Source organism: Macadamia integrifolia, chromosome 5 (genome assembly GCF_013358625.1).
Source record: "Macadamia integrifolia cultivar HAES 741 chromosome 5, SCU_Mint_v3, whole genome shotgun sequence".
Classification (NCBI taxonomy): Eukaryota; Viridiplantae; Streptophyta; class Magnoliopsida; order Proteales; family Proteaceae; genus Macadamia; species Macadamia integrifolia.
In genome coordinates this window covers 12,216,592-12,234,001 of record NC_056561.1, presented here as the reverse complement: position 1 = coordinate 12,234,001, position 17,410 = coordinate 12,216,592, and the positions used below count along the sequence as shown (strand labels likewise).

The window sequence follows — 17,410 nt, the reverse complement described above, 5'->3', positions numbered from 1 at the left end:
CCACTATAGCGTCACAGTCACTCCCTTCATCATTGTGATTTTCTACTTCGAATCTTCTTCTCCTGCCTCCTCCGCCCTCTAGTTTTTCTTTTTGTTCTTTTTTTCTTCAAACCATTGTGTGTGAAACTTATACCTTCCGGTAACAGGTTACTATGAATCCACATGTCAGAGTCTGATCGAGTGGTCAGTTACCTAGCTTGGGCCTTGGGGTCCTATAAACATTTTCCTTAGGCAACGTTTGGTTGCAATGGGAATTTAAAGGGAAGGGAAGTGAAATTTTCATACTTTAAAAAGAAATGTTTATAATCATTACCCTACATGATTGTATAAACTACTTAATTTTTTTAACCATATTTAGTAATGCTATATTTTTACAGGTAATTTTTATTTTACAAATTATAGCAAAGGGTTTTGGATGCAAAGTAAAGTGAAATTTTATAACCAAATATGAAATGATTTGAAGTTAATGTTAAAGTCACATGGGTAATGATTACATATATTTCTTTGTTAAGTATAAAAATTTCACTTCCCTTCCCTTCACTTCCCCTTACAACCAAACATAGCCATAGCAAAATACGTGTTTTTGAAATGTGTGGTTAACCCACTTTGGATTGTGTGGTCGGTTGCCTTGGGGATCTTGGGGTCCCGTATACATATTCCTTTGCAGGATACGCGTTCTTGAAATATGTGGTTCACACACTTCGTATTTTTATGTTCAAAGTTTCTATATGCATTGTAACCATATATAGTGAATAAAGATACTGGGATGCCTTTTTTATTTTCTGCAAGTATAATGTCAGCTGGCGGTAAATCATCAATGTGGGTGCTCAAAGCAATGGTGTCCCCATAAAGGCAATCTTTTGGTCCACAGTAGCTATGTGAACATAGGTATATAACCATCTGGTAAACATTATATCCTGGCTGGTCAAAACTCAAAAGTTAATGCCCCAAAAGGTTCCAACCACCAATTGTTCAGGATATGTAGTAAGTAGGCTTTTGGACTAGAGTTCAACAAAATCAGCAAAGACACAGCTCCTGTCGTTGGCCCTCGTATACTCTGGAGAAAAAACAGATCATACCTTTTGAGAGTTCTGGTTATTTAACATCATTCACCATTTTCAGTGAACCTCTGAATCTCTGACACTCCCCAAAATGCATTTATACTAAATAAAAAGAGTGTAAAATAGTTGTGTTTTATAATGCTGCTGAAATGGCTTATGGCTCGTGGCGAGTGTCCAGATATTTTAGTTGCATCCTTTGAGCCTGTGTCCTGGTTTCAAATCTTGCTGAAATAGTTGTTATTGACTTTTTGAGCTGGGACACCTTTGAGTTAGCTTCCTACAAATCTATGGTGCTTTTTACTTGCCCAAAACGTTTGTGGCCATTTGGTATTTCTACTTGGCTTATTCTATCATTTATTCTATTGTATACTGTAATGTGTCTCTTTTCTCATTCATTGTCAGGTACATTATTGTCACATTTGTTACCCTTGATCCTGATGTGCACTGTAAATTTGTTGCACTTGCACCCTTGTTGCTCCCTCTACAAGGTCCTGACCAGAGAAACCAGTTGGGTTCTGGACCTCATGTGAAAATGGATGGTCTCGATTTGGTTCCTCCACCATCTGCTATTACATTGCATGTTGATCCACAAGGGACGCAGAGGATTCATCCTCCTGAACATGCATATTCTACAAATTCATTAACTGCTAGCAGTAGTTCTGGGTCAAATTTTCTGCAACATTCTCAAACGAGGACCTCAATGAATAAGAGGACCAAAGCTGCTAAGGTATCTGGCAGTTCCACTCAGCAGAATTCTTTTGTGACCAGTGATTCCCCTGCTTTGATCCAGGATCATTCTAATGCGAATGTTTCAGCTCAACAAGTTATAAGTACTTCCAAAATCAATAAGCCTGCCAAGAAAAACTCCAGGAAGAAGGCAAAAAAGAAGAGAAAACAATTCAAGAAGCCCTCATGCAGCACTGACTCTACTGAACCTGAAGTTTTATGTGAAGAAGGTGTCTCTAGCAGTTCTACTTCTGAATCTTGTGCTAACAATGACCGGGTTAGTGGGGTTGGAATGATTTCAGAGAATAGGTTAACTGAGAATGCAATTACTCCTGTAGTGTCATTGCAGAAGATTACTGTGAATATAAACAACAGTGGTCTAAGTAACCATTCTGCAACAACTAGAGTGTGCTCATCTTACAGCAGTGACGTGAATGAGTCTGAAGCTGTCGTGCCTTTACTACCCCAGGAGTCTACTGGTGAACATTTTCTAGTTAATCGCGAGTGTCAGTTGAAAGCCACAGAAACACTATTTTCTACCTATAATGGGGAAACAGTGGATAGCTGTCTGAAGGGGACCAGCTGTTGTGAGGATGCATCTTTGGAAATCTTCTCTGATATAAACAGCACACCTGTGTTGGATTCATTTTCTGATGGCTGGAACAGTGATTATAGTATCAATGGGGGTGATGTGGAAGAAAAGTCCTCTGTCAGAGAAGGTAGTGGAAGTAGTCCATCAGAATCACTTGGGTACAGTAACAATGGCAGTTTGTTGCATAATGCCAGAAAGGGATGTCTTTCTCGTGGAAACTGTTCAAAGGGGGCAGTTGATGCCTATAATCTTGCTGAAAGAATGAAAAGTGGGACTCATGGCTGTAGCAGCAGTGATGGGAATTCATTTATTCCAGGCAAGAGGGGCAGACAAGAAAGAAAACTATCTGGGCAAAGATTCAGCAGCGGATGTTTACAAGGTCGTACAGGAAAAGAAAATAATCATTCTGTTTGGCGGAAGGTCCAGAGGAATGATGCAGATGGACACCTCTGTGAAGCGAAGAATGTGGATTTTGTTGATTTGCAGTCTGATACTGCTTGTAAAGAGGCTTCCTTGCTTAAAAGGGGTTCAAATGCTTCTGATTCAGATATATTAAAATCAGAAGACAACGAGAACTTAAAGGTCAAGGTTTCTGAAAAGTTGAAAAAAAAACCCAGTGCATGCTTGAAGCCAGAGTTCAAATACCATCCTAGGAATGGATTCAATGCTTGTAAAACGACCTCAAATAGGTCCACACATGTTAATTTGCAGCAGAAGGATGCATCAGATATCCCATCTCAGGTGCAGTTAAACTCTCATTGTCACATTGAATGTGTTAACACCAACCTTCAAGCTGATGGAGTTAACTGCATTCCTTCAGAAAGAATTCAAACTTCTCAAGGTTTTCCTGGAGAAATGAACCGATGTGGAAGTGCCTGTACTATCAATGATCGAGCTGAAAAAAACCAAAATAGTACATCATCTAGAAGTAGTGATTCTCTGGACAAGCCAAATCCGCTAGAGGCAGGGTCTCCAGTTGACCATCAGCTCCCAGTAATTAGTGGACATGCCAAACCGGAAGCAGATAATCCTCCTGAGGAATACAGCATGCCAGAACATAGTTTGGGGTCTATCTTGCAGAAGTGGGTACCTGTTGGGAGGAAAGATGCCGATTTAACAAGCATGCGGATACCTGCCAAGGCATCAGTGTCACCTCTTGAGGAATCCATCACAGATAAATGGCCTTTGCAAAGCAGTGTAGGAGGGGAATTAAGTTCCAGTTGTGAAACTCCTCTTCCTTTAATGGATATTGGTATTGCATCTCTTACAAGGGAGTCTGGGAATATCAGTGGTTCACTTTCTGATGACGAAGGCCGGATTCTGAAGACCATAGGCCATAATACTTGCATGTCCAGTGAGCAGAGTAGAACACATTATGAAGCTAAGTGTGTTTCAGTTGAACTATACAAAGACTGTAGGAGTTCTGTATTTGAGACTGACTCACTTAAGATAATGCAAGCTGTAAACGATGCCTACAGGTTACAATTAGCTTCTGAAGCTGTTCAATTTGCTACTGGTAGTCCTCTTGCAGATTTTGAGAAACTTCTTCATTCTGCTTCCCCAGTCATTGCCCAGAGATACAGCATTCAACATTGTCAGACTTGCTTGCTGGAGAATGTTGGTGCATCCCTTTGCAGGCATGAAATGCCTAATGTTTCTTTGGGAGGCCTTTGGCAATGGTATGAGAAGCATGGAAACTATGGATTGGAAGTTAAGGGAGAGGACTATCTGAACTCAAAGAGATTGGGTATTGACCGTTTTGAGTTCCGTGCTTATTTTGTTCCATTTTTGTCAGCAGTTCAGTTGTTTAGTAAATGTAGGAATCATCCTATGAATAATAGCACTGGGATTTCCTGTCCTGAGGTTTTTGAAGCTTGTGAGATGGATGAAGCATCAGAAAGTTCCTCTCAGATAGGCCAAGATCCAAAATTTTCAGTACTTATACCTAAACCTTTCAGACAGGGCGGCAAATTCTCATCACAACCTGTGAGTCTATCATGTCTTTCAGAGTCTTCATCAACACATGTCGGAGATTTGTTTAATGATCATTCATTTCGTCCTGCATGCTGTGATGATCCTGAGCTCCTTTTTGAATATTTTGAATCTGAGCAACCTCAACAAAGACGGCCATTGTTTGAAAGGTAAGCCCCCTTTTGCCTCAATCTTTTCTTTAATGCTAACCTGCCAGCACCTGCTTTTAAGGTCAATAGCAATTGATGAAATACACTGAAAATCCTAGTACCTTGATTTTATTATTCATAGAAGAAAATTGTGGTTCCCCTTACAAGCAGTTCACCTATGAATTGTTATGGTAGAACTTTTCATATCTGTAGCAAGGATGAGAAGGAAATTTCAGGTTCACTACTTTTTGAGTGGTAAACATATAATTGGCCTCGCGTATAAATTATTAATGATATCGGTCACCCACATCAATTATCTTTGAACCTAAAGATCTGCGCTATCCTCAAAATAGGTTTTGAGTACGGAGGCAAGGAGGAAAAATCAGTCGATAAACAAAAAAAAATTTGTTACACACTTATTCTTTGTGTCATGAATCATGATCAACATTCTAGCATAATAGAGAAGGACCCAATAGAAATATCACTAGGACAATAATTAGAAGTCTACTATATAAAGTAATCATTTAAAAAAGTAAAAGTATACTGGTCTATGATTACTTGATCTAAGCAACTATTTCCACAATACAGAAAATTATATAGGATTTTTATCTGACCGACTATGATGTAAGGGGTGGAATGTTGGGTCAGTAGTTAAGAAGTGTCATATACAGAAGTTATGTGTAGCTGAGATAAGGATGTTAAGATGGATGTACAGCAAAACGAACAAGGATAAAGTAAGGAATGAACATATTAGAGCTGATTTAGGAGTTTCCTTGATCAATGGCAAGCTCTGAAAAAGTCGTTTGAGGTGGCATGACCATGTTCAATGGAGGCCTGAGGATTCCCCAGTAAGGAGAAGTGATCTAATTCCAATTGAAGTAGCTAAAAGAGCTAGGGGCAGACCTAAAATGACCATAGGAGAAGTTGTGAGGTATGACATGCAGGGCCTAGTTCTTGTCCCGAGTATGACCTCTGATAGAGCCAATTAGAGGGCAAGGATCCATGTAGCCGACCCCATCTAACTGAGATTTTCCTGTCTTGCTGGAGTTGGGTTTCTTTCCTTTTTACTATCTTTTCACTTTCTTTTTACTTTCTTCTTTCCTATTTTCATTTTTCCTTTTTGTTTTTGCACGGTTCTATGTTGCCGACCCCATTAAGTTGGGATGAGGCTGAGTTTGTAGTTGTTGATCATTTCTTGTTACTACAATTTCTTCTACTTAAACAATCAAGACAATTTTACCATTGCCTTGTTTAACAACCAAAGTATGTTTGGATTGGCTTTGAGTGTACCCATTTCTTAATGTGACATGTTTAAATCTCTTAAACCTAGACTTTAGAGACTGTTTAAGGCCATAAAGATTATTTTTTTAGTTTGCACAGCTTCCCATGCCTGTGTTAAATTTGAACCCAGGCAGAACTTGCGTATACACTTCTTCAGTTCTTCTTATAATTCACTATGAAGGAATACATTGTTCACTTTAAACTTATACAAGGGCTAGTGTTGATTCACTACCTGGGATAAGAGAACTCTGGTTGAGTTTAGTTTGGCAATTGGAGCAAATGCTTCTTGATAGACGGCTACATACACCTAACTGTATTCTTTAGCCACCAATCTAGCCTTGTATTTTTCAATATTGCCATCAAAATGGTATTTGACTGTGCATCTAACAGGATTACGTTCTTTTGGAAAATCAACTATCTCCAAAGTACAATTCTTCTTGAGTGCCCTCATCTCCTCACAAACTTCCATTTTGGATCAGTCATGGCCTCAACTACGTTCTTGGGATTCGAGGTAGAAGATAGGGCAATTCAATAAGTAATGCCTACAAGAGAGAGAGAATCATAGACAAACTTGGCTATAGTATTAGTCTATGTTCTTTTTCCCTTTCTAACAAAGATAAAATCTTACTCTTGAGCTAGGATGAGGATTAGAGGAGGTTGTTCGTAGGTTCCAGGGTCATCTTCTCCCTTCATTTGTACACAATCGGCTTCTTTTTCTTTTCACCTTCTCTAGCTTTCTCAAGTTCCCTTGTTTAGGTCCCCCATTGACTTCAACTCTCCTAGTGTCTTATTCTTTTCAGTCTCCGACATAAAAAAGGTAAACTTGCTTTTGGAGGCTCCTATGTTTGTGACCATGTGGGTAAACTTGCTTTTGGTGCTGCTATTCACCTGATATTTGGTTGGAGTGTAACCTCAGAAGATGGATTCCCATCTCCAGATCTTTCCAACAGATTTGGGACTCCGTTTCCTTTGGCATTAGAAGTAAATTGTCTATGGTCCCTTTTAGATGTGTTGATCCTCCCATAAATAAGCTAATTGCAAGGTTTAATATCTCGCTCTTGCCCCCCATCTAGCTAATCCAAAAAAGAGCGATCTCGCCTGATCTCGCCGAGATCATGTATTTTTTTCTGGTTGACTCGGTGGTTGGTCTCGGTGGCTATATGGTCATTGTAGCCCCCTAAAAGTTGGTATTATCCTATTTTAGGCCTTCTAAACATAATGGAAACATCTGTTTTTTAAAATCAAACCTAAAATTGTACTTTGACTTCGTACCCTATATTAGTAGTCTTCGATTCTTTGGACCTTAGGCTAGCATGCTCTATTCCACAATCAACACATGATACAACATAATCATAAGAATTTAAAAGACATCATATATATATATAAAAGTAACTCCAAATGTGGATGAAGAGGTAATATTCTCTACTCTTTAAGTTTCAATGGGTGTAGGACTGGAGATCGTTAAGCAAAAACACCAAAATCCTTGCTCCTTGGTGTTTTTCTTTCAAAAAAGTAGAGAGAGGCAAGATTTGGTGAGATCTGGCGAGATCTCGCCATTCATCTCGTCTTGCCTTTTTGGAAAAAAAACGAGATAGTAGCCGAGATCTTGAATCATGGCTAATTGTTGCCTCTTGGAAACTCCCCCACTCTTTCTAATGTGGGTGTGACATCGTATTTGTTCTTTTTGGTTTGTAAAACATTGTATATTCTTTCCCTTTGGGCCCCACTGTTTTCTGCTCTCTTGGAAATGGATTTTTATTCACAAAAAAAAGAAGAAAAAAAGTGGAGATCAAACATCAAAGCTGTGGGTTGAAGTATGTTAAATTTTTTTTCCCGACTTGTATCTTGGTTTTTCTTACTTGTTTTTGCCAAATATCATATCTAAACTGGAAACTGACCTAGATTTTGATCATCTTGAATGATTTGATCTATAAGGTATAATTATTGTTCCTAAGTCATTATTTATAATGGCATGCTATTTTAGGTTTTGTTTAATATGTTATTAATAGAGTAGTGGTGTGATTAATATGTATATACTTAATGTATGTTACTTAATACTTAGTAACATGTTTATACTTGCATATTGCTTGTTTGGTTTGGATCCATAGGGGTTACTTTTACGCAGTATCTAATTACACAAATTTTCTTTTTCAAATCTCCTTGCTTAATTGCTTCTTTTACTTATTAGTAGATTTGATATTGCACTTGCCAATCTTCATGAAGATTTGAATCACATAAATGCTCTGAAGACAAAATACTTGACATTGGATGGTTATCATTATTTATTGCTTATTTATGATGCACAATGGTTAAATCTTTTTTGTGTGTATCATAAGCATATCCATGCATATCTTAATTCTTAAGCGTATCTAGTGTCTCTCCGACACATTTCTTAAAATCAGTTTTCTGATACGCTGTCCAATACTGATACTTGATACTTAGCTTTGGGGTGAGTCTATTATGCTATTCAATTGAAGGGTGGCATGTTTGTGTATTGTACTATTGTATTGTTGGCATTTTAGATTGGTTTTGTTTTAATGTCTAAAAATCATTATTCATGTATTAAGAGAAGAAAAAAAAAGAAGAGCGGAAGATAAAGAAGAAATGGCCTAGTTGATACACAGATTCTTTTTTATTGGGGGTGTAAACCAGGGATGATCGGGTGTTATGGAATCAGTCCAAAATAATGTGTATTAGCTAATGAAAGAATAAACTAAACATTTTTTCCCTACATTTTTTACACAACCCCACTTGGAGACTTATGGCTGTAGATTAATTACATTGGGTCTAATTATTATCATTTTGCATCTTTTTTTGGTCTCTAGTGATCCGCATTAGCTGGAGATGCAATTTGAACATTACCTGTTGTTTCAAGCTTCTTTCACCTTTTGATTTTGAACTAACTCTTGATCCTTTTCTTATCTACCTAGGGTAAAAGAGTTGGTCAGAGGTGGAACTTCAAATTGCCGAGCTTATGGAGATCCAACGGTGCTAAACTCCTTGGGTTTGCATGATCTCCACCGCTCTTCTTGGTTAGTAATAGAACTACAACCTTGCCAGCTGTCAATATTCTGAAATTTGATGCTTGAAGTTATATACTAACATTACCATGGAGTATGGTATCATGAGATTTGACGCAAACCTTTTGACATCATTATTTCAGGTATTCTGTTGCTTGGTATCCTATTTATAGGATACCGGACGGTAATTTTCGTGCTGCATTCTTGACATACCATTCACTTGGCCATTTGGTTCACAGAAGTGACTCATCTGATTCTTTTGGTGGGGATAATTGTATAGTTTCTCCGGTTGTGGGTCTTCAAAGTTACAATGCCCAGGTACTTGTGATTTTGTTCACTGTTCCACTCATGTCCTGAATCAATTACCTGCAGATTAATTATCGACACGGTGTTGGAGATGTTCCTAACGTCATTGTTTCTTTTGGAAACATTGCATTGGTTAACCTGGAAAATCCTAAGAATTTCTTCTGATATTATTTAAACACTTTAGGTGTCGAAAAATTGTCAATTTATCAGGTTTTCATCCGTTTGAATGGTCTTTTGTTAATTTATTTTGTAGTTCAATTCCCACTCCTTATACTGTTACATTAGATAGTTTTTGCATTTTTGGAATCCCTTTTGAAATTATTTTATCCAATTTCTTGAACTTTATCTGTTTCAGTTGAATTTTGGCTTCAGTTTTTGTTGGATTCTGTTTTTTTTTCTCTCCTCTATTCTGGGCTTGATAGAGGAGTTCGAGTATTAGGTCTATCTCCTTCAAAGTTGGCCTTATGAATATAGAGTAGTTATTCTTGTGCAAATATCAGAAACAAAAACCAGTAATCACAGCCAAAAAGAAAAGAGAAGAAGAAGAAGAAGAAGAAGAATTGTAATCAAAAAGAAAAGAGAAGAAGAAGAAGAAGAAGAATTGTAATCTATGAATCTACTGCCAGTCACCCCCACTATATATATTAATAACTAAATTTTATTACAATAAAGTAAGGACACTTCAGTCCTTGCTGAAGTAGACACAATAGTAAACTTACTAAGTACATCACCTAACACAACTAGAAACAAATTAGGACTAAACAAACATACCACAATAGGGCTTGGTAAACACTACAGTCCTTGCTGAAGTAGATACACAATAGTAAACTTACTAAGTACATCACCTAACACAACTAGAAACAAATTAGGACTAAACAAACATACCACAATAGGGACATCGTGATCAACCAATTAATGTACCATAGGGGGATATGACAATAATATCCCTACGGTACATATCTTAACACTCCCCCTCAAGCTAGAGCATAAAAATCACCCATGCCTAGCTTGGAAAAATCTTTGCGGAATGTAGGACCAAATATGGGCTTGGTAAACACATCACCCAGCTGATCTGTAGAACAAACAAATGGAGTAACAACCAACTTTCTCATAATGGCATCCCACACAGAGTGACAACTTCAATATATTTGGTCATTTCTTGAAACACCGGGTTGCTAGCTATGTAGATAGCAATTAACATCTTCATGAGTTTAGTAATTGGAAAACCGAACTCTTAAAGTAGTAACTTCAACCACATCAATTTGCTATACTCAGCCTCAGCACTGGATCTAGCCACAATTGTTTGTTTTTTGCTTCTCTACGTGATAAGATTGCTACCAATAAACGTACAATAGCCTGTGGTAGACCTCCTACCACTGTTAGCACTAGCTTAGTTTGCATCCAAATATCCTACTGGATCAACATGTTTATGAGATCGATAAATGACTCCCTTTCTCAGGGCCCCCTTAAGACACAACGGGCTGCCTCCTAGTGAATCTTCTTAGGTGATTGCATAAACTGATTCATAACATCAACTGCAAAAGATATATCAAGTCTCGTAACGTTTAGATAGATGGGTTTTCCTACTAATCTCTTGTACTAGTGCTCATCATCAAATTCCTCACTGTCACTTGTCCCAAATTTCTGATGTGGATCTATAGGAGTATCAACTGGTTTAGAAGCAATCATACCAGTTTTCGACAAGAGATCTAACACATATTTCCTATGTAATAGACTAAAACCTTTCTTACTTCGTACTACTTCAATATCAAGAAAATACATGAGGGCACCCAAGTCTTTCATCTAAAAATGCTGATGTAGATAAGTTTTTACCTCTATTATCTCAGATGCATCATCCCAAGATTTGATAATGTCATTGACATACACAACCAAAACTACAACTCTGAAATCCCAGCGCTGAACAAATACAGAGTGATCAAAGTAACACTGTGAAAATCCACACCGAGTAACAATTGAAATAAACTTGTTAAACCAGGCTTTAGGTGACTGTTTTAAGCCATAGATTGCCTTATGTAGCTTACATACTCTATGAAAATTCTCCCCCTGAGCAACATACCCTTGTGGTTGCTCTATATACACCTAATGTAGATTAGATCACTATATATGAAATGAAAGTATTCTTGATAGCCAACTGATTTGGCAGCCAGTCTAAATTCATAGTTAAGAAGATAATCACACAGCTGAATTAAGGCAGGCAAAGGTCTCAAAGTAATCCACACCATAGGTCTGACAGTCTGAGTATAACATGTTGGGCTAACGCGTGCACTGCAGTTTTTCAGATGGGTGAGCCTTCGCTTTTTGGATCATCTTCTGCCCAATGCGGTACCTTTCCCTTTTTTGGGTTCCCATTGGGTTTACGTTGTTCACAGGTCGACCGCATGGCAGCAAGAGAAGGTGACCTTGTGCACTGAACTCGATCAATCTCTTAGGCTTTCTAGTCCTGATCTGTTGTCTTAATCTAGAGTGGAAGCAGCCACTCTTTAGCATTAAAAGTGAAGCAAAAAATGCTTTCAAAGTGAAGCTGCATCCACTAGGTTCCATGTCCGTCGAGAAAGCAAGGCATCCAATTTTGTTCATAGCCACTTTCCACCCAAGATGAGTTTTAGGAATGGAGTGAGAAGATAAGGAGTAGGCAAAGTTATGCAACGGGGATGAGAGGTGGGATATAGAAACAAAGTTTTCTATAGGAAAAGAAATCTAGGATTTTTGACTATAGAATGGGTTACCTTTGTGAAGAGTAGCTGGTAAGTCATCAGTATCCGAGGAGGTAGGAGCTTCAGCTGAAGGGTTAGACTGTGTGGCGGGTTGTGAAGCATGAGTAACTGAAGGAGGTTGTAGTGTCTTCTAATGCCGCAGATATACTTGCAGTGGAGCAGATGATGTAGTAACATGAGTAGCATCAAATGGCATGAGAGTAGGAATAGGAAGTGCGCGATAGCATCTGTGTCAAGAGGAGCTAGGTGTAGGAAGGGAAAAGCTTGGGTATTTTAAAACAAAGTAACATCGGTGCTGACGAATTGCCAATGAGTGAGGGGATCGTAGCTTTACTTGTACTTTTTCTATGTGCTAGAATAACGAAGAAAGACACACTTGGCAGCATGTGGAGACAACTTATCAACTTGAGGTTGCAAAATATGAATAAAGCACATAGCAAAAAACTCGAGGTGGCAAAGAAAATAAAGGAGTTTTAGGAAATAAAATAGAAAAAGGTGAACAATCAGCTAGAATTGAAGAGAGCATCCGACTAATCAAATAATAAGCACTGAGAATGACATCACAGAAAAAAAAAAATGTTTGGGAACATGCATATGGATCACGAGAGACCGAGCAATCTCTAATAGATGTATGTTTTTCCATTCAGTGACCCCATTTTGTTTGGGGGCAGTATAAGAGCAGCTCATTGATGGATTATACCATTAGCCGAACAAAAAAAAAATTTCAAGCTGAGTGTATTCAAGTGCATTATCAAATAGAAAAACTTTAATGGAAGCATCAAACTGTGTCTTTAGTTCATTATAAAAATCTTTAAGAACAAAATGGAACTTTGGGCGATGTTTCAACAAATTCACCCATGTCAAATGGGAATAATTGTTACAAAGGTAACAAAAGAAGAAAATCCTAACCTATTTTTGACACAAGGACCCCATATATTAGAATGTACTATGGAAAATAAAGACTGATTTCCAGACAAATTACGAGCAGGAAAGGATGATCGATGATGATTCCCGAGTTCATAGGCTTCACACCCAAAGGGCGAGACACATTGCATCTGGGAACCATATGCTGAAGCTTTGATATGGATAGATGCCCCAACTGAAAATGCGATTGAAGAGGAAAAAGGCCACCAGCAGTAGTTGCAACAACAGCAACAGCAGTAGTAGAAGAACCAGTGCAATTCAGATAATAGTGTCTAGCCTGCTAAAGCCCGCTACTAATTGTCCTCCTTATCTAAAGGTACTATAAGACACAATAAGAAGAAGGTGAGACAGCAGTTAAGATATGTAAGTTGACTAATTAATAAAAGGCTTAAAGCATGGATTAAGATCTTGCCGAAATCTGTTTTGGTATTTTTTTTTTTTTTTTTTTTGGTCAAACCGAAATGTCATACGGATTACTAAATGTGCATCATCTTGGTGATATTTTGGTCAGTTTCGGCGAAATGATGCCAACCACCCTTTAAAAACACGTGGTGTTGAAATTTCGACTTCATCTCGTTGGTCTCGCCTCTTTTGCTCTGTAGAAAGCTGAAAAGTGTCTCCAAGGCTTGGTTTTTGCCACATCTTCACCTCAAGAACTAGGATGACCATTATTTACTTATTTTATCACCTATAAGAATGCATCACACGATCAAGGGAGAAGATCTCTCCCAGCCAATCCTCTCCATGTTTAAGGATAATTTACAATGCATATGACGAGTGGTTCCTCTATAGAAGGAAACTGTAGGTTTCATTAAGTCACAATGCTTATCACAATTCAAATTGCAAGTACTCATTGCAACTGTAGGCATCTTCAAAATATACTTGCTATGTTAGTTTTTGATTGATTGGGAGAAATCTTTTCCTTTGATTGCTTGTGGTGTCTTCAAGATAAACTTGGCATGTGGGTCTTTGATTGATTGGGAGAAATCCTTTCCTCTGATTGTGTGAGGTGTCTTCAAATAAACTTGTCGTGCTGGGCTTTGATTATGTGTGATGTCTTCAAGATAAACTTGCCATGCTAGGCTTTGATTGGTTGGGAGAAATATTTTCCTTTGATTAGGTGAGGTGTCTTCAGATCATAATATGGTTGTTTGACCACCGAAACAAGCAATCAAGACATAAAAAAAAAAAATATCATCTTGGCGAGATCTCAGTGAGATTTTGTTATTTCTGTGGTTTCAAAACCACTGAAACACCGCAAGGAAACAAACCTTGGCTTAAGGGTAACTGTGGTATATGAAGCATAGAAGACAAGGTCAGAGATGAAGTAGGGGAAACTACACCATGACAAGTCACATGGGTAAAGGACCCATTAGCAATAATTGCAGGTGAAGAGTTATGAACTTTGGACAAGAAAGACAATAATTTTGACTTACCAGTCATATGGGTAGAAGCACCAGAATCATTTATCAATGGAGTGGAAGATGTGTTAATAAGAAACGCTGGTGTCCATGAGTGGGCCAAAGTGCCTATAGGGGAGGAAGCACCTGCGGGTATTTAAAGATTTTGTAGTTGATTGTAGTCATCTCGGACATAAAACCTGATGGAGCTCCAGATGAGGATGCAATATTAGAGTCGCCAAAAGACACCTTCTCAGTATTACCACTAGACAACATTTTAGCTAATTGTTGAGCTCACTCTAGTTGACCATGTTTAGCACACATGTATCCACTGTATGGTTGGAATTCCCATAAAAGAACGTTGTCTGACGGATTTTTCACTTTGCTCTGCACTCGACCACCACGATCATGGCCTTGGCCTCCCCATGAGCCATGTCCTCTCCCAAAGAAGTAAAACCTTGGTCACGGAAAAAAAACAAATGCAGAACTGTACTCGGGAGAGGGTGTGTTGTCAGTTCTAGGAGTAAATATACTGTGAAGACATGCAAAAGCTTCGGTAAGAGAAGCCTTGCTTTTAACAGATTGATAATCTGAATTTAATACGGCCACAAACTTTGCAATGTGAAATTCCTCCTATTGAATTTTCAATTGTTCTAGATTGGTCGTATGAGGTTGATGAATATTGAGGTTCCAAGGATTAAAGTATCGGTATCGGTTGCTGTATCGGTTGACTAAATTTAAGATACGTATCGGAGGGGTATTGTATCGTATCGGAGATACGTTAAACCATGTATTGAGCTCCTCTGTTATACCCTTAAAAGCACCGTAGTACTCATTTTCAAAGACCTCTCCCCTTGCTTGAAGTAATATTTTATCATATAAATCATAAACACAGAATACAGTGGAGCACTTGGGGGAAGGTTTGCTTCAAGTCATCCCAAACTTCTTTTGCAGTGGTGTGGAACATGACATTTGCTGCAATAGAAGGATTGATACTATTACACAACCATATGAGAAGAGTGTCATTCTCATGCATCCACTTCTCATAGGCTTTAACATCGGAAGGTAAGTAAATAATTAAGATCAAAATAGAAGAGATAATGGCCGTCTTGTAATTAAAAGGAATGGCTCAACTGTAATTAAAGTAGAATCTTTAATGGAGTGGCAGGCTCGTAAATAAAGGGATTCTTAAAAGGGTAAGTGGAAGTTAAAGGTAATTGATGGGACATGAAGGGAAATAAGATATATTGAGAGGGGACAAACTAGGAAGCAATGTTAAAGTATGGGACAAAGTTATTAAAAAGGAAAAAGTGGGGGTAGTTTGGGAAATGCAAGGAATAACATATGGACCAAGAATTGTGGGTTAGGGAGGGTTGTCTTCAACCTTGTAGGTTTCAGCCATGGAAAGAGGTGGAAACCAACAGATGAATGATAGGAAGAACTCCCTCATCTTTGGCCTGCTGGACTAGAGAACATCAGGTGTAGGCTCCTACTCTAAAGCCCTACCGTATGCATACTCTAATAATCAGCAATCAGAGAGATTTAATCCTCTGAAACCAGACCTGGGTGGTACCTTTAGTGATCCTGAGTTGCAGGTTTTACTTCTCTTAAGGGATGGTATTATGGAAAGAATCTCTAGGGTTTGGTCGCCCGGGGAGGGCTACCTATGACTCAAAGCTTGGAACGAATCGGTAACGTTCACATGTTCAGCAAGCTTTCCTTTTGAGACTGATGTTACTGTCCAGAAACAGAGGATGGGAGAACAAACCAGAAACAAAGAAAGAGGAGAAGGAAAGGGAAAAAAATAGGAGAGAAAGAGAATCACACAAGGGGGAGGGGAAGGAGAGGTCACAAGACCATTGTTTGCACCTAACCGGCACCAAAACATGTCATTTAATATATTCTCAATTCTTTTCAATAACTTGGGTTACATGCCTTTATATTATAATCTAAGGATGCGTTTTGGTAACGTTTCTGTTCCAGAAACGATGTTTCATGTCAAAAACGAAAATTTCAGTTTCTGTGTCAAAATGTCTTCTTTTTTTTTTTTTAATTTTTTTAATGAAACTGGAATGACGGAACTACCTTTTTTCGTTCCGTAAATTCTCATTTTTAATGCACCAAACGCTTTATTCCATTTTTTTCGTTCCCATAGAACGAAAAAACTCCAGAAACATTTTTTTAGAATGTTACCAAACGCAGCCTAAAATTAAAACTTGCCTAATTAAAATCTAAAACTAAAATAGCAACTCCTAATTACTTCTTAAGTTCTAACTAATGAATTTAGAAACAAAATAAAACTCAAATTGGTAACTCCCTACTTGGCTATCAATTACCAAAAAGAAAAGATTACGTATCTTCCCAAATAAAATAATTCAAAATATTTCCTACTAAAATAAATCCTAATATATCCTACTAAACCCGAAAATCCAACTGGACCCGGTTCGTCTCGCTCGACATTGCCAAACAGGTCAACCCGATTCAGCTTCGATTTTGCATCATCAACTTCCCTTTGGTACTAATGTAAAAATTAATTGCCTGAGCCCATAACAGATAATTACAAACTCCATTGAGTTTGATGGTAGTGATATGAACCTTGACTTTGTCTGAGGTTTGCTAAGGATCAGCCATCATATACAGAGGGGACCGTTGCCAGTCAGATGCAAGAAGACCAATAAACCAGCCAACAGAAGAAATTGATAATGCCAAGTACACCACCTCCACCAGCCAGAACAAAGTAGGGCACCGAGAATTGAAGGAAATAAAGGTGTATCATTCTCCAACCCGGGAGATATATATATATATATATAGGATATAAACCAGGTTCCTCCAAAATAAAACTTCAAGAAACTTGATGTAGATATGCAAATAACTCCATGGAGAAGCTGTTGTAAGGAGTAGTCTTCATGTAGATCGCATTATCGAAGAGAACCTTAGTTTTCCATTGACATAAACTAGGTCTTCATGGTAGAAAATTGTAGCAAGGGGTGCTGCACACCACAGGAGAGAGGTTTAAAAAGAACCTCTCAAAACAGCAAGGATTTGGGATTGCAAGTGCGGATTAAAATTGCTCTAATACCGTGTGATAATATCAGAAACAAAAACCAGTAATCACAGCCAAGAAGACAGAAGAAGAAGAAGAATTTGGAAGAAGAGAGAGGACTGGCGAAGAAGAATTGCAGTCTATGGATTTACCACCAGTCCCCCACTGTATATATTAATGACTGAATCTAATTAGAATACAG

At 38.1% G+C, this 17,410-nt stretch overlaps 1 protein-coding gene across 1 annotated transcript in view; it reads left to right on the top strand.

Annotated features, from left to right (window-relative positions):
* Positions 1–17,410, top strand: part of LOC122080034 — a 52,511-nt gene that overhangs the window by 24,382 nt on the left and 10,719 nt on the right. Inside the window, exons 4-6 of the mRNA XM_042646890.1 lie at positions 1,464–4,520; positions 8,711–8,812; positions 8,944–9,118. Of these exons, the coding sequence (XP_042502824.1) occupies positions 1,464–4,520; positions 8,711–8,812; positions 8,944–9,118 (3,334 nt within the window). The remainder of the gene's footprint in view (positions 1–1,463; positions 4,521–8,710; positions 8,813–8,943; positions 9,119–17,410) is intronic.